At 46.5% G+C, this 16,828-nt stretch overlaps 1 protein-coding gene across 1 annotated transcript in view; it reads left to right on the forward strand.

Moving 5' to 3' along the window:
* The first annotated feature begins 1,240 nt into the window (after positions 1–1,240).
* The window catches only part of LOC147890181 (HAD-superfamily hydrolase, subfamily IG, 5'-nucleotidase), a 125,829-nt gene continuing 110,241 nt past the window's right edge, over positions 1,241–16,828 (forward strand). Inside the window, exon 1 of the mRNA XM_087390684.1 lies at positions 1,241–1,461. Coding sequence (XP_087246810.1) covers positions 1,291–1,461 — 171 coding nt within the window. The 5' untranslated portion in view covers positions 1,241–1,290. The remainder of the gene's footprint in view (positions 1,462–16,828) is intronic.

Consider the following 16,828-nt stretch of genomic DNA (forward strand, 5'->3'; position numbering starts at 1 on the left):
CATGGAAAAGAGGGTTGAAAGCGCAGAGAGAGAGAGAGGAGAGAGAGGGGGGTTGAGGGGAGAGAAGATGAACTGGAGAGAGAGAGGGGGGGAGAGATAGAGAGATATTCTAGGGTAGAAAATAGAAAGTGAAAGTTGGTGAATGTCATTCACGTTTGCCCGAAATAAAAAGAAGAGAAAAACAAGGAGCAAATGGTGGAGATCACATGGTTTCAACCAATCACAAAAAAAGCAATGGAAATTCAAGGAAAAATGAAATTTCCCTTTCTCAAGGGAGGTTGCCTTTACTAAGGCCTTCCCTATAGGGCAAACCAAAAACAACACTTCGGAATTATGCGACCTTCCACAAGAAAAAAGGCCATCACAAACAAATGGGTTAACAAAGTGAAGTACAATCAAAACATAACCATTGAAAGATACAAACCCAGACTAGTTGCAAAAGGTTTTGCACAATATAGTCAAGATTATGATGAGACTTATGCTCTAGTAGCAAAGATGGGCTCCATAAGATTTTTAATATCACTAGCGACACTCAGTAGATGGAATGTGTACCAGCTAGATGTCAAAAATGCTTTTCTCAAAGGTTACCTAAACAAGGAAGTCTACATGCAGCAACTAACAAGGTATGTTGAACTAGGGAAAGCACATCAGGTTTGCCATCTCAAGAAAAGTTGGTATAGCAAAATCGACAAGTATTTTGCTAATCTAGGATACATGAAGTCCAATGTGGATCATACTCTCTGAAGAAGTTTAATACGGCAGATTGCAAGATTGCAACCACTCCCATGGAATAGAGTTTGAAACTTACATACCACATAGGCCATAAAATTTTAGGTGCATTTCACAAACCGTTTGTTGTGTCGAACCCAAAATCACGCTTGAGAGGAGGGATGCAGCTCTGAAATTTAGGTTGGCATATGAGTGAAACCCGAGAGTGAGACAAAACTCGGGCAACGGCCCAAGAGAGAATCCAGAGGAGAGCTAGAGCATTCGAGCTACCTTTCACCGTGGACAATCGAGCGCCACATAGATTCCCATGTGCCGTATAACAAACTACCGTAAAGATGCGTAAGGCAGAAAAAAGTCCTATTAGAAGGTTTTGTCCAAAAGGCACTTTGGTCAATGTTTAAAAAGAATGTACTTAAAATTTTGATTTGCAAGAGTCCCGCTCACGATCTCATTAGCGATGGAAATGGAATCCTTGTGCATTCCTTGAATCTCTTCTTATACTCAATTCGATCTCCCAGCTCCTCATTTGTTCCTTCTTGCAATGCCTTTTTCCACGGATTTATGCTTGCCTTTCATCCCTTAACATGCTCGATCTCCTTCCCAGCAGCCATGAATGTAAACCGCATCAGAATTCCGATATTTCGAAGACAAATGAGGCATATCGGCTCCCGGAGAGTCCGAGCTTTGCGCACGGAGCAACGGGAGGGATTGAGAGATTCCGAACAGCAGCAAGTATGTGATTCTTACGTTACTTGAAGCAGTACGAATTTGGTTTAGCTTTCCTAGCCGCAACAGCGCTTCGAGCAGTTTAAGATATTTCCTTTTCCCTCAAAAAACGGCGCAACGCTTACTCTTTTGCAATGGATACTTTGTGGTGATAAAAGTGGCCTACAAATGCCAAGCGCCTCGCTTCATTTGAGGCAGACGCAAAATAGCTTACATAATTGTGTGGCTCGCAAATATATGATATGATGCGTTAGAAATTTACGTCCTTGCTGGATTTTGACATTTTGTAGCTTTATACATGTCGAAAGTAATTACTCAATCCGCTTTAACTATTTTAGTTTTCTGCTTCAGTTTGAAGATAGAAACAACGTGGAGGTACGGTTGATAAATGGTAGTGGCGGTGATTTCTGTGGAAAAATGATCGTAATATGAGCACCATCAAATAAATACTCCCGCGAACCGGTCGTGCAAGGCAAATCCAGTGTCGGTCACGAGGTGGCTTTGCAGTCGGCGTTGATTAAAACTGAACTCCGTAAGGGGTTGGCACATGCTATCTTCGACCGAAATGCATTGGCACAGACTGTGCGACGTGGTCTTCATGCGGTTTATGGATTTCAAAACCTCCATTGGTCTACCACGCAATTAAAAAAACTGCTATGTGAGACAGGGTTGTTTACGCAAGCTCTGGATGGTGGGATCAAATTGAGAGTGCAAGCTCAACTGCTGGCCCCTCAGCGAAGTCACGTCGCCTCATACATAGTTGCTGGTTGGACTAGATTGTATTGTCAAAAAGCATACAATTTGCGACCACTTCCTCAAAATGCAACGGGCTCGAGATCACTAGTTCGGCCTATCCAAAAATTTCATCTATGGGTGGAATAGGGCTGCACACACGCAAAAAGATGTATCCTTCTTCTCAATAAGCAATTTAGGTGATCCAAAAGATGAGCTGCTAGGTTGAGTGATTCCTGGTTCAAGGTCGTCTTGTACATGCCTTTGGACATTTTGGGCGAGAGAAGTTTGGTAAGGTGGTTTTACAAGGTAGGGAGCTACTAGGAATGAGATCAATGTTTAATTTTCTTCCCAAGCAAGTGATGGCTTCTTAGAAAGACAATCTATGAAGCAGTGACAACACTCTTGTAGAAAGGTCTTCCTCTTGTCAGTAGATTGTTGATCTTCCATGGGTGTCTCAATCTCATGAACAGAAATAAGATATGACCATAGGCATCTTTTGACCTCTGATTTGCTTGTATGTGGCTAACCATTAGGACCACACTTCCTTGAACTCGAGTTGAATCTAGATCTTTTGAAATATTAGTTGTTGGATTAGGGATGGTCACCTCCCCACCTGTGAGCCCCCAAATGAGGAGTGCATCGGGGAGGTGGATCATGGAGCAAAAGGGATAGATTTGGGGCTGCCACATGAACAGGCTGCCATGTGGGCAGCACAAGGAGAAACATACCTGGCAGGGCAGGGTCATCTTGCAGGCCTGAGGATGTACAGAATTGCCACGCAGGCTGTACGGAAGCTGCAGGACCGGCTGCTGCTGAGGTGGTGCAAAAGGTACGGCTGATGTCAACATGTGTACGGAATGCTGCAGGACACTGTACGGAGCTGGATTGTGGGCTTTTAGGGCCTGGATATGGCCTGAGCAGAGGCGAAGTGAGGTGGGGAAAGACTTGACTCTTCAAAACAAAAATGTTTGGAGACCATCCCGGGCCCAAGACAAGGGCTGGAACATTTCAAGGCAAGGGGCAGGTTCGGCTGATGTGGAGCCTGGTTGGGCCAGTCCAATCCAGCCAACCAGGTCAGCTTTTACAGAGAAAGGGGCTGGGCCCCAGTCGGCGGGCAAACCCAGTCGGTGCAGTAAGGGCTGGCTGGTAGGGTTTTTGGAAGGGGTCTAGAGCCCTAAAAGAATTGTCCTTTGCTGCTCCTTTCTCCTCCGTGAATGGCTGCCTCCATAATCATCACCTGGAGCAGCCATTCAGGGAGGAGAAAGGAGCAGAAAAGGACCTTCCTTGGGTCTACATCCAGAGGTGAAGGAGGCAAAGAGAAGCTGCAGACTTGGCTCATATGGTGCTGCCCACCTAGGCTGACTAACCGGGCAGTAAGGTGGAGGGATCACTGGATGGAGAGTCTACATAAGCTCAGAGGAGCATGCGGGCTCAAGGATCTAGAACAGCCAAGGTGATAGTAGCTTTGGTAAGCACTGAGGATCATGGTTTGGTGTGACTCAGGCCTCTTGTTTATTGTATCCACTTGTGGGCAGAAATATACTTTTGTTGGTGCTATATCTCTCTTGGATCTCTGTCTATTTATTGGCTTGCACACACACTTATGATTGTGAAGTTCACACAAGGAAAGAAGTTTTGATTCCATAGTGAAACACTTACGCGTGTAATTCTGGGGACCTTGCTGAAAGACGACCTTGATTTAGAGCTTGGGGGAATCTACTTCTACGTTTGAAGGATTGTGCTCTTGCGCGAGGATGAGGGAGATCGAGGTTCAGGCAAGTGTACGACTCTCTTGCTAGGCTATTGCTTGGCATGCTTCCGAGGAGCTACAGTAGTTTTGTGGCTACAATGATTGCAGGGCAGAGGGCGGCGACAGTGACGTTCGAGGAGCTGGTACCATTGCTTTTGCAGCAAGAAGCTCAGGAGAAGAAATACGACGGAACCGATGACAAAGCCCTTATAGCTCAGGATTGGAGCAAGGGCAAGGGTAAGGACAAGCTTGGCAAATGAAAGACCAAGAAAGACAAGTCTGATGATGGAGCGAACGCTTCAAATGAAGAAAATAAGAAGAAGAGGAAGAAAGAGAAAAAGTGCTTCTATTGTGATCAGCCAGGGCATTCTGCAAAGGACTGTAGAAAGAAGAAGGCAGATTAGAAGTAGAAGGGGGCCAGTTCAAAGTCAAAAGACTCAAAGAGTACCTCTAATGTGGTGGTCACAGAGGAACTTTTCTTGGTGACATCTCGAGGTGTTTCCGAGGTAACGGTGTTACGGTGAGGATGTTTGACATTGAGAGATGGACAAATGAGGAGTTAGAAACCATTGTGAAGGTGAAGGACAACATTGAGTGCCTAAGAGCCATCTAGGTGCTCGGCTGGTATTGCAGACACGGAGGAGGATTCTTTGACAGGACCTACGGATTTAGAGTTACATGGATGTGTGACTCAGAGGGGGACATCATAGGACTAGACACCAATTAATATGGATTTATGCTTGGGATTTAATTTCTTGAGTATGTTAATTTGCTTGCTGACGTTGTCAGATGGAGGACGGGTTGAAACAGACCTTGAGAGCATAGTGCTTGGAAGACTCCTAGTTCTTCACTTATCATGAGGGGGACGGTTGGAGGATGATGGTGCTTGGAATGCTCGACTTTGAAGTTGGTCCTATGAACCAGGGTGGTTTGCTTCTACAGGACTAGACCTGGTGGAGCAGGAGCCACTAGATGAAAAGCGAGGAAGTGACATCGACATTAGAGTATTCCAGAGGGCTACGATGGGAGCTACTGGAGTATCTTCATTGATGGGATGGCATCGGGCCAACATGTGTCGGTGAGATGGGTGTTGGAAATGGTGTGGTCACCTCCCCATTTGTAAGCCCCATATGAGGAGAGCATGGGGGGCGGTGAATCAAGGAGTGATGTGGCTGCCGCATGGGCAGCACCTTGGCTGCCATGTGGGCAGCATATACACAACAAAACATAAAGACATGGGGTTGCCACATGGGCAGCACAAAGAAGGAACTCACCTAGATGTGTAGAGATATCTTGCCAAGAGTTGGGACTGCAGAAACCCATGGGGACCTGCAGAGCGAGATGCTGCGATGACACATGGCATGTGTTGGGCCACGTAGCTATTGGCACGTGTCCCGAGAATCACACCGTGTACAGGAGTCCTATAGCCCTGCCCCATAGCCACGTGATGCTCGGAGGGGATGACTGTGGAGGGTTAAATTGAGCTCTTATATTCAAGGGTCTCCAAATACCACCAATGCATATGGTATTTTTCCCTCCTTCAAATGTAGAGGTGTCCTGCAGCCGTAGCCTCCACCAAATAAACCATGCTTCACTAGGCCCAAACGAGGGGTGAGGCCACCACCTCCAACACCCCCCTGTGGCCAAACCCCGAGGCAAACAAACTTGGCGCTGACCAAACTTGACCACGACCAAACACAAGGTTGGGTCAATCAACAAGGACCAGCCACCAACAAACGCCATGAGTAGTAGCACATGTGCCAAAGACCACAAGGGAGCCGCCACGTGAGAACAAACAAGCCGCCTGCCGCAGTAAACCCGTCTAGTTGCACTTAATGCCGCTGCGGATCGCGACACCTCTGCCACCCAAAGAACACGCAACCCCCACATGTGGCTCACGCGAGGGTGGTGCCCAAGTCTTGCACAGTCCGCGGTTGATCAGGCTGCTCTAATACCATGTTGGGCCACGTAGCTGCTGCCACGTGTCCTAGGAATCACGCCGGGTGCAGGGGTCCCCAAGCCCTGCCCCATAGCCACGTGGTGCTCTACAGTCCCCCAAAAAGTCCCGGAAGGGGATGACTGTGGAGGGTTCAATTGAGCTCTTATATTCAAGGGTCTCCAAATACCACCAATGCATATGGGATTTTTCCCTCCTTCAAATGTACACGTGTCCTGCAGCCGGAGCCTCCACCAAATAAACCATGCTTCACTGGGCCCAAACGAGGAGTGAGGCCACCACCTCCAATAGCATCGTGTGGCTAGTGCAAGGACTGCACGGAACCAGTACGGATCTGCAACGATGGTTTTCAGGGGCTGGAGGTGTTCTGGAGAGAGGCGGAATGAAACCTTCATTATGAACAGCTCTCTCTCTCTCTCTAAAAACCTCATTTACAGCAAACAGCTCTCTCTCTCTCTCCCCCCCCCCCACACACACACACACTTTTTTTTTTTTTCGTGAGAATAAATATTTTATTGCTGTGAAATAATTACATTCATAGGTACTCCAAAAGCAGAGTAACTACTACTTAACCGAAAATCTCAATATAAGCCATATATACATCATGATCAATCAAATGAGTCTGAAAGCAACCATAAAACGATTGCCCCAGAGATCGTTTCAAAAAAACGAAAGATGGAAAAGTAGGATCATAAAAGACTCTATGATTTCCGTCCATCCATAGAGTCCAAAGTGCCCAGTAGCGCACCCAAACAAAAAATAAATCAAAACCCTGTCTAGCGGGATGAAAACCAAATAACCAGAAGAACCTGCCAAAAGTAACAGGAGGAAATCTCGCTCGAAGACCCTGACGAATGAGAGCGAGGAAATCACAAGTATGTGGATAGTGCCAGAAAATGTGAGGCACAGATTTAGCAGAATGTAGATGTCTGTGACAAACAGCCGGGGCAATATGTCTATGCGCGAGTAACTGCCCAGATGGAAAAATGCCAAGTAGGACTCGCCAAAGAAAGCTGTTGCCAAAGAGGGACTTTATAATGCCAAAGGAGACGTAGCCGCTTTCTCCACCACTTTGATGGGCGATCCATATGCCAAACCGAATTGGCTCTATAAAAAACCCAAGACGGAGGTAACAACACTTTATACAGAGAAGGCATTGTGATATGTGACAGCTTCAAACATAAAGGAAACCAGATCTGCCTTAGTAAACATGATGAGGGGCAGATAGAATTGTATGTAAGCTATCAAAATGGATTGCGTTATTCACAAACGAACATGTAATCGCCAAGTTGCAAGCTTCCAATATTCAAGTTTTGCCCTCAGCTTTGTGAGCACCCAATCAGTTTGTTGAGAACGAGTGAGCCCCAAACCTAGAGGATAGCCAAGATGTCGAATCAATTGAGAAGTTGGAACAATTTCCCCAGGCCACAAAAGACTATGCCAGTCTTTAGCATGTAACGGCAATAGCTTGGATTTCTGAAAATTCACATGAAAACCAGCAGCTAAGCCATATGTGGAAAGAGCCTGCATAATCAAGGAGAGATCGCTCTGAGTATTTTTCGGGGTAAAGAAAGAATCATCAGCATATGCTTGAGCGATCATTCTACGGCTACCAGGAATTTCCAATCGATGCAACATGCCAGTGTCCAAAAGGTGGTCCATATATTGAAGCATTGGATGAGTGGCTATGGCAAATAGTAAAGCACTGAGGGGACAGCCTTGCCGAACAGAACAACGAAGAGTCCAGGTTGTAGAAATATCCCCTGAAAGTATGCAGGTAGCTTTACTATCTTGATATAGCCAATTGATAACTTGCTGCATTTTTGTGCCAAATCCCAAGGCTTGCATTGTTTGTGAAATAAAGTCCCACTGAACAGTATCAAAAGCTTTGGCAATATCAACTTGCAATAGCAAAACATCTTGCTGCATATATTTGGCATATTCTATTCCAACATAGGCATTAGCAATGTTGTTTGTGATATCCCTACGAGGAGCAAAACCATATTGTGTAGGATGCAACCCATCATGCAAATGGCCTTTTATCCGATCAACAATCATTTTAGTAGTAAATTTGTAAATAACTGGCATAAGCGTGATAGGTCTCCAATCAGCCAAAGATTCATAGATTTGCTTTTTTGGAAGGAGTACAGTGCACCCACTGGCCCCAAATGCCTTGGCGCCCCTTACAGTATTTATTTAATGCTTTTGAATGGAAATGCTTTACAACAAGGGTTCAACCCTGCAGTGTTCCTCTCTGCAAATCCTCTACTTGTCTTCAAGGCATCTAATCCCAATGCACCACTAGAATTCCCACTGGCAAGGCATACTCATGTATTCACTTCTGATGTGACACAACTTCGAGGCATTCAGGCATCCAAACCACTAGCAAACTGAGCTCAAGGCAGCAACCTCAAGGCTATCACATGCATCCACACACATGCATCCACACTATCCTTAGGCCTTTCACAGGATCACCCTTGCCTTTGGGTGCTTCCTAGAACCTGTTGGAGTCCTAAAAGGACTGCACACAACACGCTAGAAAGAACAAGGAAAAACCGAACCTGGAACCAACTCCCGCTATCTGTGGCAAAGGGGCGAGCTCCTTCCTCGCACTTATCCTCTGTCCAAGCTCCCCGCAGGGTGCAGGTGTCTTCCAGCAATCAGGAGAAGAGAGAAATGAAGGTAGAGAGCAGAGGGTGAACAAGAAAGAGCTGTAGAAAAAAGATGGTTCATAGATCTGTCTCGAAATGATTGCCTTAGGATTTGTGCCCGAGTCCTCCTAAGAGAGGGTGCCAAAAGCAGCAAGGAAAGTTCTTCTCGCAGCCTACACTAGTCCAAAACAGCTCCAGAAGCCACCATGCAGCCAAAAACATGTGCACAAAGGTTCAGCACAGCAAAAGACAACCCCGGGCACCTGCTGAAGGTAGCTGAACACGTCTGTACGGACATCCATACAGACCGCACAAAATTTTTCAGAAAGTTCAGAAATGACTTCTTGCACTTCCTAGAAGTGCGTACTAGCCTTGGAATAGTCAAAACAGAGTTAAAACGGCTTAAATCGGCTTAAAACGGCTGAAAACAGGCTTGAAACAACTCAAACAGCTCAAAAACTGCACAAGAACAACTGAAAACGTCCCACACCTCTAGGAGAGTGAGGGGAGAGAGATGGAAGGTGGGGGAAGGGCATGCATACACATGCATGACAAATGGCATCTCCTCCTTGCCATTTGCTCCTTCATTAAAGTCCTAACCCCCATACCAAGGACAACGTTGGTTGTCCTTGGGCCCAACTTTTAGACCCCTCTTTTAAAGCCTTTGCCTTGCCCCTAGGACCTAGTGGTGCACCGAGAATTTGTCCTTAGGAACTTCTAGGAAGTGTGCACTTCCTCTAGCCAGTCCCTCACGGCCAAACCATTACAACACTTAACCATGGTTAACCTTGGGTTAAGCGTAGGTTGAGTTACGAAGATACTTTACATCACTTTTCACGTCCTCGTGACATACCCTCCTCTTAAAACAACAAACTACCTAGGTTGCTGTTGAAAAAGTACAAATAGGCAGAAATAGCCCATACCAGAATATACATCATTTATAAGATACAACCCGCAATGACAATATGGGCTAGGAGAGCTCGAGAGTCCATCCATACATCAATGCACATTGCATCCTCTATGTCGAGTGTCACAAACACTCATCATGGAGACCTCACAGTAGAAATACTGTCAGCAAGTAGCATCTCGGGTGAGACAATCGGTGCCACCAAGCGATCTCCAGATATATGAGCAATCTGAATCAAGGAAGGGGAGGTGCTACCCTCCTCTTGAGCACCAGGCAATGCTCCAGATCTCTGCTCTGTTGAACCTGTAGGAGCGTGTACCGTAGTTGGTGCAAGCTGAAACGCGTTGAGGTAGAGTTGCAAAATCTGAGGTGAGTCTGCCAGGTCACCGTCCTCCATCCACCTCGCATCCAGTGCAGGATAATTTCTGAACTTCACCAAAATGTGCCAAAATCTGTTCCGGAACCAAGATTTCATCCAACTCTTCCACCTCGGGCTGATCCTTATGCAGCAGGTCAGCAGGCACATCACCCTGGAAAGGCTTTAATAAACTCACATGAAAGGCATTGTGTATGGTCCAAGTGGCAGGTAGCTTCAGCCTATAAGCTACATCATTAATGCATTCAAAATTTTGAAAAGGACCATAATACCGCATCTTCAGCTTTGTGTACACTTTCGTCTTGCCTTTCATCTTCCTGAGTTGTGCTTTTTGAAAACGCAGCAGCACCCAATCACCCTCTTTCAAGAGCAACTCGCGGCGATGCTTATCGGCTGCCCGTTTGTGCTTCTCTTTGCTTTTCTGGAGGGCTGTTTTGACCTTCTGGTAAGCAACATCCAAACTTTCCACAAATCTGTCCGCTTCAAAAATCTTCTCTTTCGTATGCAGAATGGGAGGTACCTTCCATTCTCCTGCCACAATTTCAAAGGGGGCTTTCCCCGTGGATGAGTGTACAGTGTTGTTGTACGCGAACTCAACAAGTGGCAAAAATTGCTCCCATTTTGATTGCTGATCCAAAACATAGCATTTGAGAAGATCAAGGGTAGTGGAATTGGCTTCTTCGGACTGCCCATCAGATTTAGGATGGAAAGAGGATGAGAAATTCAGCGTGGTACCCATATTCTCAAAGATACCTCTCCAGAAAGGACTTGTCATCCGCGGGTCTCTATCACTGACAATTGATTGAGGCATCCCGTTATGTTTAAACACATGAGACATAAAGAGTCTCGCCATCTAGTCTGCTGTAATTTTCTTTCTGACGGGAATGAAGTGGACTTGCTTGCTGAATCTGCAAATTATGGTCCATATCCCATCATGTCCAGATGGTGTACAAGGAAGATCAAAGATAAAATCCATGGCAATGCTCTGCCAAGGTCGATCGGGAATAGGTAGAGGCTGTAGCAGTCCAGCCGGCTTCTGCCTGTCATATTTCACCTTTTGGCATGTGATGCATGTCCTAACATATGCCTCGACATCTTTCCTCAATGATGGCCAAAAGAAATAGTCCTCCACAGCTTTGATGGTGGCATCAATGCCTCTGTGTCCTGCATAGGGTGGAGCATGACTCTCTGTCAACACTTTGGGCCTCAACTGTTTCGTGACACACAATCTACCATGCATCATCAGGAATCCGTCTTTGAGAGTATAGTGCTCATGCCTTTGTCCATCAACCAATTGATCATAAATCCGTGAAAAATCAGCATTATTGGCATATTGATCCTTCATGGCATCAAGCTCATCATGATATGCAATGGTTACTGCTGAAACTTGTGGCTTAACAGACACTGCATCTGGAGTGGGCTTGCATGAGAGTGCATCTGCAACAACATTCTTCTTTCCAGGCACATGCACAATCTGAAAATGAAACAAAGAAAGAAAATTTGCCCACCTCATATGCTTCTCAGACAACTTTCTCTGAGTGAGAAAGTACCGCAGTGATTGATGATCGGTCTGAACATGAAAATCAGCACCTAAAAGATAATGCTTCTAGGTCGAAAGAGCATGTATGACAGCCAACATCTCTTTCTCATAGATGCCAAAATTCATTTCAGCATCCTGGATCACTCTACTCTCGTATGCCACGACTCTTCCATCCTGCATAAGTACCCCTCCTATGCTGTTCCCACATGCATTTGCTTGGACAGCAAAGGGTTTGCGAAGATCTGGCAAAATAATCAAAGGATCTGAGCAGAGTTGCTCCTTCAGTAGGTCAAAAGCTGCAATTTCTTTGGGACTCCATGTGAAAGTGACCCCTTTCTTCTGTAAGGCATGTAAAGGAGATGCAATCTCTGCAAAATACCGAATGAACCTCCTGTAGTACGAGCAGAAGTCCAGAAAGCTACGTACTTCATGGATGTTCTTCAGGTGTGGCCAATTCCTGATGGCCTCTACCTTGGCAGGGTCCATCCTAACTCCATCCTTGGAAACTATGTGCCTGAGAAAATGGATCTCATGCATGAAGAATTCACTTTTCTTGGCATTGACAAGCAGCTTATGCTTCCGTGGCTCCTCGAGAACAATTGCCAGGTGCTTCCTATGTTCAGCCTCATCCTGAGAGAACACGATGATGTCATCGAAGAAAGTGCCAACAAAGGCTTGGTGCTCACGAAAAATCATGTCCATCATTCTGTTGAAGGTGGTAGGTGTATTAGTTAACCCAAATGGCATGACAAGAAACTCGTACAAACCAAATGTGGTACGAAATGCTGTTTTGTGAACATCCTCTAGCTGAATTCTGATCTGGTGATAACCACTCTTCAGATCAATGCGGCTGAACATTCCAGACCCCTGTAACCTATGCAAAATATCATCTGTCCGAGGTATAGGGAATGTGTTCTTAATGGTAATCTTATTGAGGGCTCTATAGTCAATGCACATCTGCCAGGATCCATCCTTCTTCTGGACCAAGAGCATGGGTGAGTAGTAAGGTGAAGAGCTGGGGGCTGAATCAGCCCCTTCTCCAGCAGGTCCTTGACCTGGTTCATAATTTCCTCTTGCTGGGCTGCACTGACCCTATCAGGAGGTCGGTTAGGAGGACTGCTACCAGGGATTATATCTATCGTGTGGTCTTCTGGGCTTTCAGGGGGCAACTCCTATGGAAGTGAGTCAGAAAAACAGTCCCTAAACTAAAAAAGAAAATCTGTCCGCTGTTTTTCCAGCTTAGAAAAATGAGAGTCTTCTTCTATTGACTTCTTTTCAGATGCAAACACTAAGTATGCTGAAAGATGCTTTTTCATTACGTTGCCAATGGCAGAAGCAGATACAACATGGATGGATTCTCCCTTCAATTTAGCATCCAGAACGTGGGTCTTGCCACGGTGAGTGATTGTGATTGTTTTATTCTTTGTATCCAAAACAGCCCCAACACGAAAGTGCCAAGGTATCCCCAGTAACACATCACAGCCATTCAACAGCATAATATAGAACTCTTCTGTGTCCACGTAGCTCTGAATATGTATCTGTAGCTTGCCTATCACCGGAGTAACTGACTGGTTGAGTCCCGGACAAGCCATACAAAGGACCCATCTCTTCTGCCCTTATTCCTAACTTTCCAGCCAGCTCTAGAGAGATGAAATTGGCCTTGGCTCCCGGATCGAAAAACATCAGAGCTGTCTGGTCTCTTATCTTGCCCCATGCCTGGCATAACTTTGTAGCATTTGTATTCTGAACAGCCCCAATCAAGTCTGGCAAAAGACCAGCAGTGGGCTTGGGCTTTTTATTCTTCTGATCAGTCCTCTTTTCCTCCTTGTGCTCACCCTGCTCAGAAGGAGGGAACTTCCGCTTCTTATGTGGGCATTCAAAAGCCCTGTGGTCTTCCTCCTTGCAAATATAACACTTGTTGGCATCATAGAGAATTTGATTTTCCTCATCAGACATGCGGGTCCGGTACTGGCCTCTGTCCTCCAACAAACTTTGCCTTCATGGGCTGCGAAAACTTTCTGAACTTCTTAGGGGATTCCGTCTTGCTGCCCTTTGACCTTGATGTCTCCTGTGAGCTTCCTTTGAACCCATAAACTTTCCCTTGCATTAGTGCATAAGCTGTAGTGGCATTCTCAACCAACTAAGACATATTGGAAACCCTTGTCTTCGTGCAGTAGTCCCGAATCTCCTTTGGCAACCCGCAGCAATATCTTTCAATTTGCTCGGACAGCAGTACATGTCTGTAAGAATTCACTGGTAGTAGGGCTTCCCAAAACTTCTTATTGTAGTCCTCCAAATTTCTGCAATTTGCAGCATCCAACCTGTACCAGGCGGTCATGATATCCACCTCAAAAGTGGTAGTGAGCTCACCATGCTGCTGGGAAGACCCGCTTGAATTCGACCCAAGTGGTAGGTGCTTTGCCTTGCAAGAGGAGGTTGGTCCACCATTGGAGTGCATTGCCCTTCAAAAAGGTGGCTGCGTTTCAGACTTTGGAGGATTCTGTGAAGTGTCCACCTGAGTAGGCAGCATCAAACTATTGCATGAATGTCAAAGCCTTCAATCTGTCCTGCATCCCATTGAAAGTCTCAAACTTGACAGCTGCCCCTCCCTCCTTGTAATCTTTCAATTTGCCTTTAGGGGTGAGATTGTCATAAACGGGGGGCTTTAAAAACGGTGGGGGCATCACTGCTCCCGCATTTTGAGCCATTCCAACCGTACCCATGGTGGGGTTTGGCATTCCAGGTCCCACTCCCTGCATCTGTGGCATATTCCAAGTATTGCCCATTGTCCCAGGCATTCCTATCTGCATTCCAGGCTCCATCCCAATGTTTGAGTACATCATATTGGCATTTGCAGTGGGCATTCCACCCATCATAGGTTGCTGGAAATTCTGCATTCCCGGCTGCGTGCTGCCCATAAAGCTACCTGGCATTCTGGGTGCTTGTGCGGATGGTGCCACCATTGCCTGAAAAACAGATCCCCCTCCGAAATATCCTGGATGCATCGTGGGTTGAGGAAGGGCTTGCTGTCCCTGATTGACTGAATGAAAGTTATTGGCATTACCCGCTACAGGGTGATCGAGGGCATCTCTGATGGCTGTCCACTGAAAGAAACATAACTAGGAGTCTTCTTATGCTTCTTATGTTTCTTCTGAGATGACTTTTGCTTCCAAGGGAAGCAACCATAGGGGGAGGAGCTTGCATAATCTCCGTGACAGCATGTTGCAACTGCGGCAGGGCTTCCGAGATCAAGCTCCTCTGCGTCATCTACCTCATCCTATGAGTCCTCCGTGGCATGCTCAGGAGAGACTGGATGAGCCCCAGTGTCCTGCTGGTCGTCCTGCTGGTCATCACCCCCACTGGTATTGTGCTCCTCTTCAAAGCTCTGTGATCCTTTGTCTTCTTCCTACCCCTCCTCCTCTGAAATGGTCAATGACCTCTCACGGTGTGACATGCTTGCTAAGATTGATGGCTATAGCAACAATTGCACTGAAGGTGTCCTTCACCCAACACTACCAGGGCTCACCTCTGTAGGAAAATGGTGATGATCCCAGCAATGGAACAATTGAAACCGGCCTTCGATAAACAAAAGGACAGTGATCTTCTTCTACTCAGTCATAAACTTCATAAATAGCCACAATGCAAGCTTTAGTCACTTCAATCACTTAGCACAACTTAGAAACAAGCTTCAACAACAACAAAGGTGAGGCTAGAATGCCCCTGCTCAATGAAATAGTACACAGTGCACCCACTGCCAAATGCCTTGGCGCCCCTTACGGTATTTATTTAATGCTTCTGAATGGAAACGCTCTACAACAAGGGTTCAACCTTGCACTGTTCCTCTTTGCAAATCCTCTACTTGTCTTCAAGGCATCTAATCCCAGTGCACCACTAGAATTCCCACTGGCAAGGCATACTCAGGCATTCACTTCTGATCTGACACAACCTAGAGGCATTCAGGCATCCAAACCATTGGAAAACTGGGCTCAAGGTAGCCTCAAGTCTATCACATGCATCCACACTGTCCTTAGGCCTTCCACACGATCACCCTTGCCTTTGGGTGCTTCCTAGAACCTGTTGGAGTCCTGAAAGGACTGCACACAACACGCATGCACTGCAAAAAGCTGCAAAGCAAGAAAGAACAAAGAAAAACCGAACCTGGAACCAACTCTCGCTATCTGTGGCAGAGGGGCGAGCTCCTTCCTCGCACCTATCCTCTGTCTAGGCTCCCCGCAGGGTGCAGGTGTTTTCCAGCAATCTGGAGAAGAGAGAAATGAAGTTAGAGAGCGGAGGGTGAACAAGAAAGAGCTGTAGAGGAAAGATGGTTCACAGATCTGCCCCGAAATGATTGCCTTGGGATTTGTGCCTGAGTCCACCTAAGAGAGGGTGCCAAAAGCAGCAGGGAAAGTTTCTCCCGCAGCCTGCACTGGTCCAAAACATTAATGGTCAGCGCTTTGCATGCAAATAATAATCCAAAGACTAATCCTAGTCTCTGTGGGCATCCCCACCAAGCAAACATGTGAACAAAACATAGAAGACAATTCGTCGTCGGCCAAGGTCAACCCTCTCGGTCGTAATTAAGGGGCTTGACCATCAGTCAAAGCACCTTAATTATGGCCAAGTCTCTCCAACCGAAGTTGGCACGCCTTGGTAATAGAGGTTAACCCTCTTAGCGTGAGCCAAGTCTCAACATTGTGACCAAGGTCAGTGCTTTAGTTCTTTGGCTAATCGTGGTTAACCATCTTGGCCGAAGCCGAGTCTCTCTAACCGAGGTTAGGGTTACTTAACCGAGGTTAAGTATCTTTGACCGAAGTCAAGACTTTGGCCAAATGAAAGTAACTCTTTGAACAGAATGAAGTAAACAAAGAACTCATTAATTATGATCAATAAATGGTCAACTTATGCTTTGACTTTGAAATATTTACAGCTTGGTGACACGGAACAGCAGGGTTTGAAGGCTCCTGGAATTGCAACTGTTTGTAGCAGTGTTTGGGCCGAAAGAAGCCCTAGACCAGGTCGGGTATGGGTAGGACTGCCAGTGGCAGCCTGCCACGTGGCCAGGTAGGGCTTGCAAAGGGCCTCAAGAATTGTGGCAGCTGTACAGACCAGCAAAGTCGGCCAGTAGGGGGGGCTGTTTGGTCGGCCTATTTCCCCCTACTGGGTTGGTTGGTTGGGGGGCTCTCAGCCCCTATAAAAGAAGCCTCTTGGGGGATCATTCATCATCCACTAGAGCAGCAAATATCCAGCAGATTGGAGCAGCAGATCAGCAGTAGGGCCTACATCCAGGAGGTCTCAGGAGGCTGAAGAGCTGCAGACAGCTGAGAAGGGGCGGCACACCTAGGCTGACATCTAGGGCAGCAAGGTGCAGGGATCAAGGCCTACAGAAGCTTGACAAGGAGCATGCAAGCTTAGGGATCTAGAAGTGCCAAGGAGATATTAGGACAACTTTGGTAAGGA

This window comes from Dipteris shenzhenensis, chromosome 19, assembly GCF_047967505.1.
Source record: "Dipteris shenzhenensis isolate YYH24624 ecotype China chromosome 19, Dip_SZ_1.0, whole genome shotgun sequence".
Lineage (NCBI taxonomy): Eukaryota > Viridiplantae > Streptophyta > Polypodiopsida > Gleicheniales > Dipteridaceae > Dipteris > Dipteris shenzhenensis.